The sequence below is a fragment of the Labrus mixtus genome, chromosome 15 (genome assembly GCF_963584025.1).
Source record: "Labrus mixtus chromosome 15, fLabMix1.1, whole genome shotgun sequence".
NCBI classification, from domain to species: Eukaryota; Metazoa; Chordata; class Actinopteri; order Labriformes; family Labridae; genus Labrus; species Labrus mixtus.
The window spans coordinates 1813481-1830961 of record NC_083626.1 but is presented as its reverse complement, the minus strand read 5'-3'; the positions used below and the strand labels follow the sequence as shown (position 1 = coordinate 1830961).

General features: G+C 37.0%; 2 protein-coding genes across 2 annotated transcripts; both read right to left on the bottom strand.

The window, feature by feature from the left end:
* Positions 1-2250: 2250 nt before the first annotated feature.
* Positions 2251-7641, bottom strand: LOC132990029 (taste receptor type 1 member 1-like). The gene is made up of 5 exons (XM_061058048.1): positions 7351-7641; positions 6499-7212; positions 5991-6197; positions 5511-5631; positions 2251-4026 (listed from the first exon to the last, which is right to left on the bottom strand). The coding sequence occupies exons 1-5, from the start codon at positions 7624-7626 to the stop codon at positions 3101-3103; spliced, it is 2244 nt and encodes a 747-aa protein (XP_060914031.1). The 5' UTR covers positions 7627-7641; the 3' UTR covers positions 2251-3100.
* Positions 7642-13387: 5746 nt separating this feature from the next.
* Positions 13388-17444, bottom strand: LOC132989924 (taste receptor type 1 member 1-like). The gene is made up of 6 exons (XM_061057866.1): positions 17266-17444; positions 16772-17078; positions 15889-16632; positions 15333-15539; positions 14821-14941; positions 13388-14402 (listed from the first exon to the last, which is right to left on the bottom strand). The coding sequence occupies exons 1-6, from the start codon at positions 17442-17444 to the stop codon at positions 13474-13476; spliced, it is 2487 nt and encodes an 828-aa protein (XP_060913849.1). The 3' UTR covers positions 13388-13473.
* Positions 17445-17481: the final 37 nt, after the last annotated feature.

The window sequence follows — 17481 nt, the reverse complement described above, 5'->3', positions numbered from 1 at the left end:
TGTTCAAGCTTTTGTTGAAAAATCTGTTGTGAACTACAATGGGATTTGCCCCTGCTTTTATTCACTTATTAGACAAAGGTGTTGGTTTAACCCTTAATTTCCATGAATTTGGGAGTATATTAGGTGTCAAAAATCGGAAATGTATTAATGCTTTGGGAGAACATACAAATCAGTATGCAAAAATCCTCCTTACTGCTTCTGCAGATTACCGCAGAGGGTTCAACAATTGACATAAGCAAGCATGTTAAATGTTTCTATCATGAATAAATCTGGGATAAAGAAGTTCCATTCTGAATTTGAAATTAACATTTCACTTTAGTTTTTAACACACTGTATTTGAGAATGACTAAAAACCACTTCTGTCAGTTAAACAGGTGTCATTATATCGTATTATTCTTAAAGCTTTGCGATAGCCAGGATGATGCTTAGGAAAAAAAATAAATCTTGATAAAATAATTTTTAAGTCTGTCAATCGACAAGTCTTGCAGGGGATGTTTTAAGATTAAATTGCCTTTTAAAGAGAGTTATACTATGATTACAATCTGAAGCAAAAATGAGCTTGTAACATCATACAGGATAGACTAATAAGCAAAATACACACCATTTAATCAAAGTCAATGCTCTATCATTGCTATAAAGCTGACTCCTCTGACAAATGATCCATGCGCAATTTAACTTTGGACCACACCGGTAATTTGAAATAGGAATATTTGCAGCAACACAGCTCTTGAAAGGGACTAATGGACAGGACTCCTACTAGAATTTGAATTCAGACAACTTGCTGGTGGGGGGATGGAGGACTTCTTGTTCCCTCCCGTTCAGTATAGGGTCAATCCAAAATTAAATAAGAAGCCCTTTACAGATCGCAATTCCCTAACAACGCCATAACGAAGTTGCTGTTAATACACCTTTGTACTTACAAATTGCATCTCCAACAGCCTAATATTGGCGCCCCAGTGTGTGGTTTCACAATGCGTTAGGGTATTGACCAAATGGAAGAGGCATGAAATGGAAACATACTGTGGGAGCTACACATACACACACTCTAGCATACACACACACAAACACACACACACACACACACACACACACACACACACACACACACACACACACACTCACACACACACACACACACACCCACACACACACACACACACACACACACACACACACACAGCTGTACTTCCCTGCAGTCATGAGTCTGCTTCCTCCACAAAGGATCATTGGCCGAGTTTAGGAGATCTTTAAAATGGTCTTTCCCCTGATTGAAAACCCCCCTTGTTCAGTGTCAGTAGTCTTCCTCCTTTGCTTAAAGCCACCTGAGCCAAGCCCTGCTTTCCCATCTGATGTCAAACCTGAAGTTCTTTGCCATGGTCTTCCTGAACCTCTCTCATGGTTTTACTTTGTTAAACAACCATATATCAACTCGTCAGGCCCACTGGTACATGTCAAACGCTTAAGGGGCCCACTGGGCTAACCAAGCTTAACAGGAAGTACAGAAAGATTGTAATCAAGTATTGTAGGAAAGGCTTTGGTGCTTGGAACCTACTGGGTGATATTGTAATTGTAATAGAAAATACTAGTCAGCATGTTTGATAGCAGTGCAGAATGGCATAAGAAGTGAGCAAAAGCTTATGAAAACAAGTCAAAGCAATTTTATGGCAAGTGTATTTTATTTATGAAGTATCACACATAACAACGTCAGTGTCTTCAGATGTTGTCCAGTAACTGAAATGTTATTTCATACATACTTGATTTACTTTATAGGAAAAAGAATGAAAGACAGCACTGGATGAGCAAAATAATAGGAATCCCTCTCCTATGCATGTGTGTACAAAATAGACAAACAACAAAATTGCTTTCTAGGTAAGTAATTGCATAAAAAATACATGAAAATGAATTCCATGAAAATAAATGTAACTTTTTTAAACATATGAAGAATAGTTTTGCTTGTTTTTGCTTTTGTTGTTTGTTTTCTGTTCACCTTGTCACCTATAAATAAATAATAATAATAAAATAAAAATAAAGTATTAAAGACAAACTCTGAGGCAACAAGTAACAGTCAATCACAGCAGAGCACAGGAGGGGAGGATTAGGTGAGCACTATTGGGGAAAATAACACACTTGCAAATAATATTACTGTACTCAACTCCACTTCACAAAGATTGTATAATAACATACAAACCAGTTTCAACCATTTGTCCTTAAAACTTAAATCAGCCTTAATGTTTACAATCTCAGATTTACATAAAAAAATGACTGAATAACTAAAGTATATCATGCTTTTCTCCTGCACAGTGGACAACTTGAGTAAAAGGGGAAAAAAACTTTCAAACAACAAGAAAAAAGGTTGCAGTGGTTTTCAGAAGGTCTTAAGTAATCAAGTCTGAAACCAACCCAACAGAGTTATAATGGAAACAAGGCATATAGAAGTGTAATGATAATCACTAACTACAGTTTTAATTTATATTTTAAAGAACAGAATGGAATACTCTGAACTATCCAGACAGACCTGTATTCTGAGAATGGAGGCATCCTTAGCATGGATGATAATGTATAAAGAGATCAGACAAACTAATGGGTGAACCTGTTCAGTTGTATGACATGATAGCACCAAAAATGTGTTATGATAGAAAGCAATAAAGCCAGTTTAACTTATTGTGTCAAAATTCTGGTCAAAATGGCAGACCATATATTGCTCAGACCTAATGTATCCAAAAAGGTATACACACAAATCATACAATTGTGCACAGTAGCATTTATTTATTACCAAGATTACAAGTTTGATAAATGTTGTAGAATTGACTTTGGGACTTTTACATTTGTATCGACAGAGTAAATAATACATAACTGATAAGATAATATTTCTGTTTTATGTACGGTGCACATTGAATCTTACTGATGTCAAGATTAAAAACAAATATGGGCTTGTGTTTGTGTTTGTACATTAGTTCAGATGAATTTACAACTCAGAAAGATAAATATTCAGACTACTTACTGCTTACTTTTCTACTGTAAAATGACAAATTAGAAAGTTATCAAAAGCCTTTAATAATATCAGATTATCTGCCTGTAGAAACATATTAACTGTTGGCGGCTACTGGCTAATTGTTTTGGTGTAATTTTGAATGAGACCTTGGAAGTACTGCTGTGTGTTTTTGTGGGGTTGAAACATGATGATGTAACATTTAGGGAAGAAATACCACAACAGAAAGGAATAGAGACTAGAGAGTACTGCCAGGGCGTTAAGAGTTTGGATGTACTTTCCTTTGTAAAGCACTTGTACAGTAGCAAAAATAATCCAGGTGAGGATTAACAGGAGCAGACAGAAGGTTATCGCTTTGGCCTCATTGTAGTTTTTTGGGAGGTTTTTTCCCATGTAGGAGAAAATGAAGCAAAGAAAGCACAAAAATACAAGTACAATTGCAGAACCAGAGAATGCTTCAAATTTAGTGTAACAACTAAGTATAATTTCTTCTGGGGACCAAACTGTTTCATTACAGGGCTTTGGGGTGGCAGACAAATGGGCAATGCCAAGTAAGAATGCCTGCATAACAAAAGCCACTGTGATAATCAGCCATTGTCCTTGATATTTCATCCACCAATTGTAGAGCTTTGGGAACTTGGCAGCCATTTTGAAAATGCAAACAATTTGAAAGGAGCGCACAACGAAACATGCCAAACAAACCGTGTAGAACAAAATAAATGGCAAAGACCTTATAATACAAGAGGAAGTTGTTGGCTTGCCAAAGTAAAATAACACACTTAGACTACACAGACTGAGGCAGCCTAAAATGAGGAAGCACATTGGTCCACCAGCAGATCTGACTACAGGGGTGTTGTAGTTGATGGCAAAGAGAACAGACATGACAATTGAAAGAACCACCAAGGCCCAGGATCCGGCTATGATCAGTATAGCACCGATGTCTGTGAATGGAATGTACTCCACCGACCGCAGATTGCATGATGTACTTCCTTCTGTAGACCATTCTGTGTCTTTACAGTTGATGCACTTATAGGGATCTTGCATTCAAGAAAAAAAAAGTTTGTTATGAAAACAAAGATTTATGTTAGTGAAAGATCTAAGAAAGCAATGTTACAGTTTAAATATTTCATAATGTCAAGTCATGTCAATTTCATTTATGTTGCCTAGTCTTACAAACAACAGGCCTCAAGGGGCTTTTACAATCTTAACAAGATGAAAAATACAAACATACACTCTACATTAAAATAGGACTAAAATGCTGCTGCAATTTGTTATTTAATTCCCACAAAGATAAATGAATATAGCTCCTAAATCCTTATCCGACCTTTATTAGAACAAAGTTGTTCCAACATTTGCCAGTTTGCTGTTTACATTTCTGATCTAATCTCTAATCATGGCTGAAAAATGCTGGTTCACTTTACAAATTTCATGAAAATGCAGCTAAATGTGACATATGTGAATAGTATTTTTGTGTAAAGGGAAATTTACATCAGATTGACTGCCTTAGTGGTTGCAACCAACCAACCAACCAACCAACCAGCCAGCCAACCAACCAACCAAACAACCAACCAAACAACCAGTCAATCAATCAACCAACCAACCAACCAACCCGCCAACCAGTCAATCAATCAACCAACCAACCAACCAACCAACCAACCAACCAACCAACCAATCGATCAACCAACCAACCAACCAACCAACCAACCAACCAACCGGCCAACTAACCAAGCAACCGGCAAACCAACCAACCAAGCAACCAGCCAACTAACCAAGCAACCGGCCAAACAACCAACCAAGCAACCGGCCAACTAACCAACCAACCAGCTAAGTAACCAACCAATTCATCCATCAATCAATTAATCATTTTTATATAATGGCAAATCCCAACAAAAGTAGACTTATTACAATTTATATATAGAACATTTCTAGAATGCCTTTAGGAAGACCGGAATGCCTAACTTTGTCTAAAGACCTAATTTATGGTGGACGGGACTGCAACAGAGCAGGTTGTAACTCTGCTTCAAAAGTATATAGACTTTGCTGGCAGTAATCACCAAGCAGAAAAAAGAACTGTCCTACTTGTACTGTATCTAACTGTTCTATACTTATATGCAAATTATGTTATTGTGTTATTGCACAATCCCTTTGTCAGTAAAGTAGCAGCCATAGCGCTTGCCGAGCTAAAGTAAAAATATTATAACCCCCCCCCCCACAGAATTACTTTTACACACCTCAGCTCAATAATTTGCCCTAAGAAGTTTCAGTAAGCATCTTTTAATCTCAATTAAATTCTCACATTTGATGGTCACATACACTTTTTGCCAACAAGTCTATCGCTGTCAGTATAAATTTAATCTAAACAATATCCATCCTCAATGAACAGGATGTTTTAGAATTACAGTTTTTTTTCAACATTAACACAGTAAGCTCTGATTCCTTAGTATTTGCCACAGAAATTATGTTATCTAAAATCAGAATATGAATGACGCAACTGTTTTTTGTTTTTTTTCTTGTTATTTACCTGTGGTGTTTATGAAAGTTCCATTTGGACAGATTTCACAAGTGAAGCAACATTTGTGGATTCCATTTTGTTTTCTTGCATGACCTTTAGGACACTCTGGGGTGCAGAATGAAGAAGGCACCTGTAAAAGACTGTTTTTTTTAGCAAAATGATATATCTATTTATCTGTTCAATTGCGCTTTTTACACTGCAGGTCACACTTACCCATTCACACCACTTTCACACACTGATGGCAGAGGTTGCTATGTAAGTGTCTATCAATATTAACTAATCCCATTCAAACATATTCACACACCGCTGACACCCTCCATCTTCTGGTTTAGAGCTGACCGACCACTGAGCTACAGCCGCCCCACAATGAATATCCATTTCAACATCGCACTGCAAACACAGTCAAATCAATACACTCTCTTACATCATATTCTGCCTAAACTGTTTACATCGGGCAGATATCATTAGAATTGAGATAAAATAACTTACCTCTCCATTTTTGCCCCACTTAATTTTGGTGTTGTTAATGAAGAAATTCACAGATGGGTGAAAATGATAAAAACCGATTTCCTCTGCATCACCACTGTTATTCCAAAAAACTATAGAAAAGGGTCCATACTTCGGGTCCCCATTCTCATCAAACTTAATACTTTGGTTTAAGAGTGTGAAGTTTGACTTCTTCATCTCTGCCAGAACCTGATGTGGGTAAACAAAGTTTATGTGACAATTACAATACTCCACAATTCACTTATTCCTAATGTAGAGAAACAGTTGTGTGATGCCCCCTTTTGGAGGAAGACTTTATAACTAACTGAATTCTTTTAATTGAGATTTTGACACCTCGATAATGTTTGAAAGGTAAGAAGATTAAAAAATGATTACATTTCAAATGTACAGGTTTAGAGAAACTGAATCAAAATGCTTTATTTTTATAACTTAACAAACAAAAATATACATTTGCAAATTGCCTAGATACTCGGATTACTCATGTACTTACCATATAAGGGTATACTGTAATGTTTCTATTACAGTGGTCAGCTCCACATTGCAAGGTATTATGTAAGGCATGAGCAATTGCATGTACAGCAGAATACACAGAAAAGGAGAAGGACGGGTCACCAGCAAGGATTTCTTCTGCACTAAGAATACTACAGTTGAAAAACTGATTACAAAATGTATTTTTACAGAGAGTCTGGCTTCTTGCAGAATAGATAAAATCACTGAATCCAGGTATTGATACTACTGGTTGAGACACTCCAAGTACAGTTCCAATATTTTCTATTCCTTTCTCCTTGGGGAGCCTCTTGTTTAAGGACCACCCATCGTCTGCTATCCACACTTTTTGTGTCACATTTAATTGTATCGCTGACATTATGAGAGCTTCGGCATTAATTTTAGGAGCAAAAACAATGATGACGTTGATCCTCAGTGCCTCTATGTGTTTGAATATCTGGGGGTAATTTGTACTGTAGCCGAGACCTGTGGTATACGGCAGACAGATCTCTGTATCCTTGATCCTTCTGGTGAACATTTCCAGTCCATCATTGCCAAAATCATTGTCACTGTGAAGAAAAGCCACCCAGCGCCAGTGGAAGTGCAGCACCATACTAACAATCACTTCTATGACATCTTTATTGGGATGCACTGTTCGTAGGAAAGAGGGGAATTTAGCTTTTTGTGAAAAGAAAGAACTAGAAGATCCATAACTGACCTGTAAAAAAAGAGTTATAGAAAATAATGATCAGGGAAATTTTATCGTGATTAACATTTGAACACTTATGAAATAAACAATCTTTTAAGCACTAGTTATTTCTGATTTTTTTTTTTGCAGAATTATTTAAAAAATTACCATTGGAATGAGATCCGTCATGAATAGTGGGGCAATAGTCAGGGCCTGAGTGCTTGTAAAAGGACCGACCACTGCAATCACTTTGGACACATCAGTATTATTTGTTTGTTGCTTTTGTGGCTCATTCCATGGTTGGATCAATCCATTGACTGAAATGAGGTTGAAAATTCCTGGATAATTCTGTGTATCGGAGCAGTGATCAAATATCTCAAAGCCAAGGGATATGTTTGGTAGTAGGTTTGTTGAGTTATTGATTTCCTCTACAGAGAATCTCATCAACTGAAACCTCCGATAATTTGGCAGAAGGAAGGGTTGACTGAAGACACAGAAAAGAACAGGGGAATAGACATTACTTACTGGTAGCACTTGATCACAATACTGGTAAAACAGCCGATAAGCACTTTGCTTTTAAATGTCTTAACTTCAGTAACTATTCACTCAGATTTATGGTTAGACTCACCTCGAGCATTCAATGGTTTCTGGTCTGCCGTGATAAACAGGGGCACTGACCTGATGAATATCAAAAAGTCCACCTATCAAATAATCTCCTTCCAGCTGAAACTCTGAACCTTGGACAGTGCATTGAGTCAAAGGATGACGAAGTGATCCCAGGAGAAAAAGAGAAGTAAGAAAATGTAACATCTTTTTTCTAACCTCTTATTAGGATATGACTCTGTCTTTAAGTTGAGACACTGGTTGACACTGGTCATTATCATTCATCAGGGAAAGAAATACCAATAGATGGTTGGAAGAGAATTCACAAATCAGTATGCAAAAGCATCTTCTGCCGCACACAGTCCATGTGATGTACACAGGGTATTCAGATTGTATGAACACACAATGCCTCAATTTAAACAAATGTAGTTATCTGTTAAAAAACAATGAAGAATTGGAATAATATTATTATTATTTTTAAACAAAAATGACTAAACTTTATGTATTTATTTAAAGTCAGTGTTTTTGACAGATATACCAAAATCCACACGGACAACAACACTAATGATTTTAACTGTTGAAAAATCCAAAGCTTTTCTTTGCTTAAATGTATGGGCAAGCTGGCATGCTTTGTCATACCACTATAGTTTACAATGACCTTAAGAACTTTCTTTACAAATGTCATTTAAGCACTTAACCAAGTACAATTTGCGCTTACTTGGTTCAAAATATGTTTTGACAGATATAATGCTGCAACAAGTTAAACCAATGCAGTGCAATTTTTGTAATATTTACCATGTTAACAATCTTTCTTGTTTTCTTCATGTTGGTATAACATGAGAAATCAGGGTATCATCAGAGTCATTAGGGATTCATCATAAATGGTAATGTTTTGACAAAATGTAAGGGTAAAGTCATGTGTGTGTGGACTGACTTTCCCTTCTAAGAAATTAAATCACAGGGCTTCCCCTTCCAGTCTATTCACTACATAGAAAACATAAGGTTTTGATAATGCCCCATGTGGCCTGACTGAACAGAAATCCATTAGTGGCTTAAATTAGAAGTTTGAATACAGGTGTTACACTCATTATAGACAGTCATGACTCACAGAGTTATTTTCAGAGGATATACTTGATTTCTGTTACATTTAAGCCTTTAAACAACCAAGACAATTGGCAATAGTAGGGTGTTGAATAATAAAAAATAACAAAAAATGCTAAATTAAATATGTAACTGTACGTACGATTATTTGTGAAGTTTAAGAAATTGCTTATATTTCAGCCAGGAAAGTGCAAGATATCACCTAGAGACTGCAGATGTTTATAGTATAAGATGCAGAGAAAGAAGCCTTTGCTGATCTAACGGAGTCAGTTGTCAGTTCAATATCCACTATTGACTGTTTTCATGTATAGCTTATAGTAGTCTATAGTTTACTAACAATGATATAAAATGTAAGTCATCCTTGGATGTAATTATGTTCCAATTTATACAACTAACTGCTGATAACAAAAATGGTTAACCTATTTCTACATTCTGATGTGGATCTTCGAAAGCAATCAGTTTGAAAATGACATAAATGGGCAATGGACTTGAACATGTAGTGTTTTTTAGTCTTGTGAGTACTCAAAGCGCTTTTTTCTCTTTACATTATAAATGCTTCATCTGGGTTTATATAGGAAACAACCCATGGACTTTCATTGTTATGCAGATGATACTTATCCCAGCCTGATGACACCAATTGGTTATGGAAACTAGAAGCATGCCTTAAGGACGTTAGGACCTGGATGACCATACATTTATTGCTGCTTAACTCAGACAAGTCGGTTATTGTGCTTAGCCCTAAAAACCTCAGAGAAACTTTTTCTAATGATATGACTGTCCTTAATGACATCAGCCTGGCATCTAGCACCACTGTTAGGAATCTAGCAGTTCTTTTTGATCAAGATATGTCCTTTAGCTCTCACATCAGGCAAATTTCAAGAACAGCCTACTTTCACCTTCGTAATATATCCAAGATCAGGAATATCCTGTCGCAAAGTGATGCAGAAAAACTAGTTCATGCATTTGTTACCTCCAGACTGGATTATTGTAACTCTCTTTTGTCAGGGTGCTCTGGTAAATCTCTAAAGACTCTTCAACTAGTCCAGAACGTTGCAGCTCGTGTACTGACCAGAACTAGGAAAAGGGACCACATTACTCCTGTCCTGGCTTCTCTGCACTGGCTCCCTATACAGTCTAGAATAGAATTCAAGATCCTTCTTCTCACCTACAAAGCTCTAAATGGCCAGGCACCATCTTATCTTAAGGAGCTACTAGTGCCGTACTGCCCCTCGAGAACATTACGGTCCCAGAGTGCAGGCCTGCTAGTGGTACCTACAGTCTCTAAATGTACTATGGGAGGTAGAGCCTTCAGTTATCAGGCTCCTCTCCTCTGGAATCATCCACCAGTCAGGGTCCAGGAGGCAGACACACTCTGTACCTTTAAGAATAGACTTTCCTTTTTGATAAAGCTTATAGTTAGGGCAAGTGCAGGTATGGACCAGCTCCTAGTTATGCTGCTATAGTTTTCGACTGCCGGGTGAACTGGCACCTTGAGCTCTATTCTCTCCCTCTCTCCCCCTCTCTCTCTGTGCATTGACATTTAAGAACAATAATTTCTCCTGTTGAAGGGAATGTCTCATACTTGAATTGCCCTTTGAAAGAAATTCTAACCCCTATCCTAACCCTTGTACTGACAAATTGTGGGGATTATGGGATAGACTCACAAGCAAATACTCACATTTTATTAATTCAAACTAGAATTGTTGGTTTATGCTTGAAGGCCACTTCCTCATACAAATAATCCTTGCATGATTTAACATCGGACCACACATTTGAAAAAGGGAAGATATGTAATCACTCAACCTGCAAGGGACAAATGGCCACAAATCCAACATTTGAATTCAGGCAATGTCCTGGAGGAAACTCATTGTTATGCTCTGTTGGAAGGAAAAAGCTTCCATCAAGTGAGACAGATACTGACTCAATTAAAAAAGTGAATCAACTTTAAGCTTTAAGGTGAATCAACTTTAAGACTTTACACCGACTTTTGTAGACGCAAAACGTTAAATCAAATTAACTCGATCTTTTTCTGAATATGAGCAATGTGTAATAAAAGTACACATTGTTATGGTCCAGGAACCCAGGTGAAAATGTTGTGCATTTTCCATTGAACTCATCCACTTGTCATTGTGAGGGACTAAGTGCATACCAAAAGTGTCTTACTTTGGAATAACTATAAATAAGTGTTCTTTATTTGAATGGAACCAATAATGTAAACCTTTTTTTGTAGATGGAATGAATTACCTTTAATAAAACCTTTATTTTCATGTGTGATATACACTACTCTCTAGCTATTGTCTTTACATAATGTTTTACTTTTATATGAATCCATTTAGACTTTAATAGTATATCAGTTCATCAGCAACAAGTCGATTAACAAGCATTTTTTTCAAAACCCTTAAATATAAGAATAGCTCAAAATTTCTGTTAGAACAAATCGATAATACTCTGATAAAGTGTGGACTACAGAAACGCAAGGAATACAATGAAGAAATCCTTCATGCATATTATCCCATATCCTCTTTTGTAAAGCGTCGCAAGATAAAATTAATTTATGGTTATGAATTGGGACTATCCAAATATTGATTGATTGAATGATTGAATGATTGCTTGATTGATTGGTTGGATGATAAACAAAAACAGTAGAAATACATTTGATTATATTTTTGAATTTCAGCGTATAATATAGAGGAAAGTTCATCAAATCTCAAAGATATTGATTATTCGGATGCTTTTGCCAATCGTAGAACCCTGCTTAAGCACACTTTAAATAAAAGTGTATTATAGGGGAAAAATAGCCTCAATAAAATGCATGTTATCTGTAAGTGTCTGTCTGTCTGTCTGTCTATCTGGCTGCCTGTCTGTCTGTCTGGCTGCCTGTCTGTCTGTCTGCCTGTGTGTCTGTCTGTGTGTCTGTCTGTCTGTCTGTCTATCTGGCTGCCTGTCTGTCTGTCTGCCTGTGTGTCTGTCTGTGTGTCTGTCCGTCTGTCTGTCTGTGTGTCTGTCTCTGTCTGTCTGTCTGTCTGCCTGTGTGTCTGTCTGTGTGTCTGTCCGTCTGTCTGTCTGTGTGTCTGTGTGTCTGTCTCTGTCTGTCTGTCTGTCTGTGTGTCTGTGTGTCTGTCCGTCTGTCTGTCTGTGTGTCTGTCTCTGTCTGTCTGTCTGCCTGTGTGTCTGTCTGTGTGTCTGTCCGTCTGTGTGTCTGTGTGTCTGTGTGTCTGTCTCTGTCTGTCTGTGTGTCTGCCTGTCTGTCTGTCTGTGTGTCTGCCTGTCTGTCTGTCTGTGTGTCTGTCTGTCTGTCTCTTAAGATCTCAAGAAAAAAGGTTTTTCCATCATGTTAATAATGCACTATGGGGTGCTGATGGCACAGTGGTTAGAGCGCGCACCCCATGTGTGGAGGCTATGGTCCTCCAAGCGAGCGGCCCGGGTTCGAGTCCAACCTGTGGCTCCTTCCCGCATGTCATTCCCTACTCTCTCTCCCTGATTTCCATCTCTATCCACTGTCATATCTCTCTAAGAAAAGGCACAAAATACCCAAAAATAAATAAATAAATCTGCATGTTGCCATGATACGCTTAGATCAGTATTTCACACAAAAAATGCACATTACAATTTTATCCATATTTTAATTAATTGACTTCAAAAAACAATTTACTTGACATGATTTACATTTTAAGATTCTAAGGTATTTAAAAACATTTACAGTAATAAGATGTAAATATGTCTCTTTACAGGAAAACTGCAATAATCACAAGAACATACAAGTTTATTCATTCAAAAGCAAAGGTGAAAGTCATCTCAACAGCTCTTTCTTCAGTTATTAAAGTTAGCCCTGGAAGTGTTTATACACTGATGACTGGTTCAGTAATGTATATGTTTACTTTATTGAGTGCAGAAATGTACATTTCCCTGTACAGTTTGTTGTCTTACATGTGACCTGCATGCTAAGTAATTCAACAAAATAAGCTATTAGTACTTTTTTAACTACATTTTTCTCCCTATGATTCTAATATTTTTCCTTTTTGAAAATACATTACTGAACTCTCTACATGTGAGTAGTAATACCATTCATATATTTTAAGAATGACACTACAACCAGTGAATGAGTAGATTAGGGGGGCAAATGAACTGTATTTGTTGTGTATGAAATACATCGCTATAGGCTGTGTCTAAAAGTAATAAAAAATCCTACTAGCACATCAAAGGCTCACAATTAACATGTTTTATTATGTTAATACATTCTTTGTTGTGGTAATTTCAACCTTTACCAGTACCTGCAAAAATAAAAATAACATTTTCCATCAATAGGAACTTCACAAAATACAGAGTGAAGAGTTCGACATTCACAATTACTGATTTAATGTGTCAGCTATATAAAAAAACGTACTATAATGAGTTTCATGCAAAGGACTCATTTTAGATATACATTTTTTTAAACAATATTTGTTGATGCATTACAACAACATAATTAAACTATGATAACAAAACGTAAAGCTGTACAAAAATACACACATACAAATGTTAAACCTCTTGTAATATTTATTATGGCCTGAAGTTTTTCTGTCAGTTTATTAAGACATATTTACTTAGTTACTGACTCATTGTTTTTGTATAATTCTGAATGAGACCTTGGAAATGCTGCTGTGTATTTTTGTGTGGTTGAAAAATAATGATGTAACATTTTGGGAGGAAATACCACAACAGGAAGCAGTAAAGGCTGGAGAGAACTGCCAAAGCATTAAGAGTTTGGATGTACTTGCCGTGGTAAAGCATGTATTCAGTAGCAAAGATGATCCAGGTGAGTATTAGCAGGAGTAAGCAGAAGGTTATTGCTTTGGCCTCATTGTAATTTTTTGGGAGGTCTTTCCCCAAGTAGGAGAAAATGAAGCACAGGAAGCACAAAAATACAAGTAAAATCACAGAAATAGAGGTTGCGTCAAGGTCAATTTCACAACTAAGTATGATTTTGTCAGGGTACACAACTGTTTCATTGTAGGGCCTGGGGGGAGAATAGAAATAGCCAAAAAGGAGTAAGAATGCCTGTGTAACAAAAGCCACTGTGATAATCAGCCATTGTCCATGATACTTCATCCACCAACTGTAGAGCTTTGGAAACTTGGCGGCCATTTTGAAAATGCAAACAATTTGAAAAGAGCGCACAACGAAAGAAGCCAAACAAACCGTGTAAAACAAAAGGAACGGCAAGAACCTTAAAATACAAGAGGAAGTTGTTGGCGTACCAAAGTAAAAGAACACACTTAGACTACACAGACTGAGGCAGCCTAAAATGAGGAAGCACATTGGTCCACCAGCAGATCTGACTACAGGGGTGTTGTAGTTGATGGCAAAGAGAACAGACATGGCAAGTGAGAGACCCACCAAGGTCACAGCCCCGAACATGATCAGTACAGCTCCGATGTCTGTGAATGGGATGTACTCCACTGACCGCAGATTGCATGATGTACTTCCTGGTTCAGACCATTCTGTGTATGTACAATTGATGCATTTGTAGGGATCCTCTGTTTGATACAGAAGAAGGACAGATGTCCAAAAAAGTTTTGGGTTAATTGAAAAATCATCAGAGGTTGACATTTTCAGCAAATTATCTTATTGGTTGTTTTCTATGGGGTTGGTACTCAACTGGATATATTTTCACAAGAAAATAATATATTGCATAATGACAGACCCTGCGATGTATAAGATATGTGATATTTTACAGATCAGGGATGAGAATAGTAATAAAGTGCTCAGTGTTAATTGTTTAGTAGGATCCCCTCTCTTTTGGGGGATTTGAGGTCTACAGCTCCATCTTACTCGACTTGTTCCATTTTAAATCCTTGTTGCTTTAAGACATTCTTTTAAATGATTAACACCCATCAAGTTAAGAATGGCAGCAACACTTTCAAAACTTTCTTCATCTTGTCTTTAATAATTTACCTGTGATGTTGATATAAGTTCCGTTCGGACAGATTTCACAGTTGAAACAGCATTTGTGGATTCCATTTTGCATTTTAACATATCCAGCAGCACATTCTGGTGAACACAGTGCAGAAGGTACCTGAACAAGAAAAACTGTTAAGCATCCAAGTAACCGAAAACAAAATCCTGTGAAGGATTCATTCCCTAAGAGAGAAAGTACAGCTTTTACTTCTCCCAAAAGGATTTAAAAAATGTATTTGTATTTCTTCTTTTACCTTTTTTTTCAAACTTGTCTACATAATAGTATTGTATATTAATTACTTTAATTAAATCATTTATTTTTTTGCCCCAGTTCTTACCTCTATCCGGATGCAAGCACAATAAATGCAATGAAAAAACTTAAACCCCTTGAATGTGTATTTGTCCAATAGAGCCTATTCTGTTTCAAATTAATCAAAGTGTACTGTTTAAAGCTATATACTGTACTTAAAGAACTGCATTTGTCCATACACTTAATAAAGACAACTTACTTCTCTGTTTGTGTACCACTGGATTTTACTGCTGTTGATGAAGAAATTGACTGGAGTTTGAAATTTGTGAAAGCCGATCTCCTCTGCATCACCACTGTTATTCCAAAAAACGATGGAATAGGATCCAAACTTGGGGTCACCATACTCATCAAACTCAATACTTTGGTTTAAAAGTGTAAACTTTAGCTTCTTCAGCTCTGCAAGGACCTGATGTAGGTACACAAAATTCAAATCATTGGCATGTGTTCATGAAGGAATTATGACAATGTCTGTGTTGAATATAAATGGAAGGAGAAGTGTGAATTCCTGCAAGCATAAAGAATAGTAAAGTGTTCCTTCTTGTTTCTTTCCTGCAGAGATTTTAATATAGTTCATATCATTACTATCAACATGTTACACTTCCTGATGAAAATATGAATATGCTATATTATAAATAATACAGATGTGATGACAAAACCTCTTTCTCCAATACTTGAAACAACTAAGACGTGTGGTCTACAGTTTATGCTTTCATAAAAAAATGTGTTTTTAATGTATTAATGATGTGTATACTTGCCATGTGTGGGTACAATGTAGTATTGCGATTACAACTGTCGGATCCACATTGCAAGGCCTTGTGTAATGCATGTGCGATGGCATACACAGCAGAATACACAGAAAAGGAGTAAGATGGGTCCACAGAAATAACTGCCTCTGCACTCAGGCCACTGCAGTTGCAAAACTGATTACAAAACGTGCTTTCTTCTGTGTTGATGACCGGTTCAGAGTCACAATGAGTCTTGCTTTTGGTAGAGTAGATAAAATCACTGAATCCAGGTATCGACACTACTGGTTGAGAAATTCCAAGTACAGTTCCAATATTTTTTATTCCTTCCTCCTTAGGAAGCCACTTGTTTAAGGACCAAGTGTCACCTGCTATCCACACCTTGTTTGTGATATTCAGTTTTATGGCTGACATAACAAGATCTTCAGCAGTCTTCCTTGGAACGAAAACAACAATGATCACGTTGATCCTCTGAGCCTCTATCTGTTTGAACATTTGTGAGTAATTTGTTTTGTAGTTGATACTTTTAGTGTATGCCAGGCAGATCTCAGTATCCTTGATCCTCTTTATGAAAATGTCCAGTCCATTAATGCCAAAATCATTATCAGTGTTAAGAAAAGCAACCCAGCGCCAGTTGAAGTGCTGTATGATGTTAACAATCACGTCTATGATGGCTGTATTGGAAAATACTGTTCTTAGGAAAGAGGGGAATTTTGCCTTTTCTGAAAAGAAAGAGCTACCAGCTCCATAACTGACCTGTTTGATGGGAAGTAGATAGAATACATGAATTCTTTTCAAGGTTCACCCTGTTTCAAGAGTACAATATATGACATTTTGAATTCACAATTTAATTTCTACATTTTTGGAAAATTGTGCAAACACCGTAAACACTTACCATAGGAATGAGATCCACCATGAAAAGTGGTGCTACAGTCGTGATGTCAGTGCTGGTATAAGGGCCAACTACTGCAATGACATTGGGTACTTTAGACAGATTTTTGATTGGTTCGCTCCAAGGTTGAATCAAGCCATTAACTGAGAGGAGTTTGAAAAGTCCTGGGAAGTTTAATGTATTTGAGCAGTGGTCAAATATCTCATAGCCAAGAGATACATTTGGCAGCAGGTTGGTTGAATTATTGATTTCCTCAATAGAGAATCTCATCAACTGAAACCTCCGATAACTTGTAGGATCAAAGCTTTCACTGCGGAAAGAGATGGGACAGCTGAAAAAGGCTTCAGACCTCTATGAAGATGACATGTTATACAGCAGCTCTAAAGTGAAGCAATTCACTAGATTAACTCAACGGTTGGGCTTTTACATGTTTCACAGTGGTATATGATGTTTTTGCATTCAGAGTTTGTCTATAGTTTGGAATACATCAGACTCACCTGGTACAGTCGATTGCTTCAGGTCTGTCATTGTAAGCAGGGTCGAGGACATTATGAACATCAAAAATTCCACCCATCAGATAATCTCCTTCCAGATTAAACTCTGAGGCGTGGATAGTGCATTGTGGCAAAGCATGTAGAAGTTCAAGAACACATACAAAAGTAAGAGCATGCATCATTGTTGTAATTTCCAGTCTGATGTGAACTCTAATGGCA

Bases quoted from the DNA above. Each gene is read 5' to 3' on its own strand.
- LOC132990029 (XM_061058048.1), bottom strand. From the start codon at position 7,626: ATGAGATTCTCTGTAGAGGAAATCAATAACTCAACAAACCTACTACCA. The intron at 5,632-5,990 runs GTAAGTTATTTT...AGTCTTTTACAG, and splicing joins AGTGGGGCAAAAATGGAGAG to GTGCCTTCTTCATTCTGCAC. The intron at 4,027-5,510 runs GTAAATAACAAG...CTTGAATGCAAG, and splicing joins AACTTTCATAAACACCACAG to ATCCCTATAAGTGCATCAAC.
- LOC132989924 (XM_061057866.1), bottom strand. From the start codon at position 17,444: ATGATGCATGCTCTTACTTTTGTATGTGTTCTTGAACTTCTACATGCT. The intron at 14,942-15,332 runs GTAAGTTGTCTT...TTTCTTGTTCAG, and splicing joins AGTGGTACACAAACAGAGAA to GTACCTTCTGCACTGTGTTC. The intron at 14,403-14,820 runs GTAAATTATTAA...TGTATCAAACAG, and splicing joins AACTTATATCAACATCACAG to AGGATCCCTACAAATGCATC.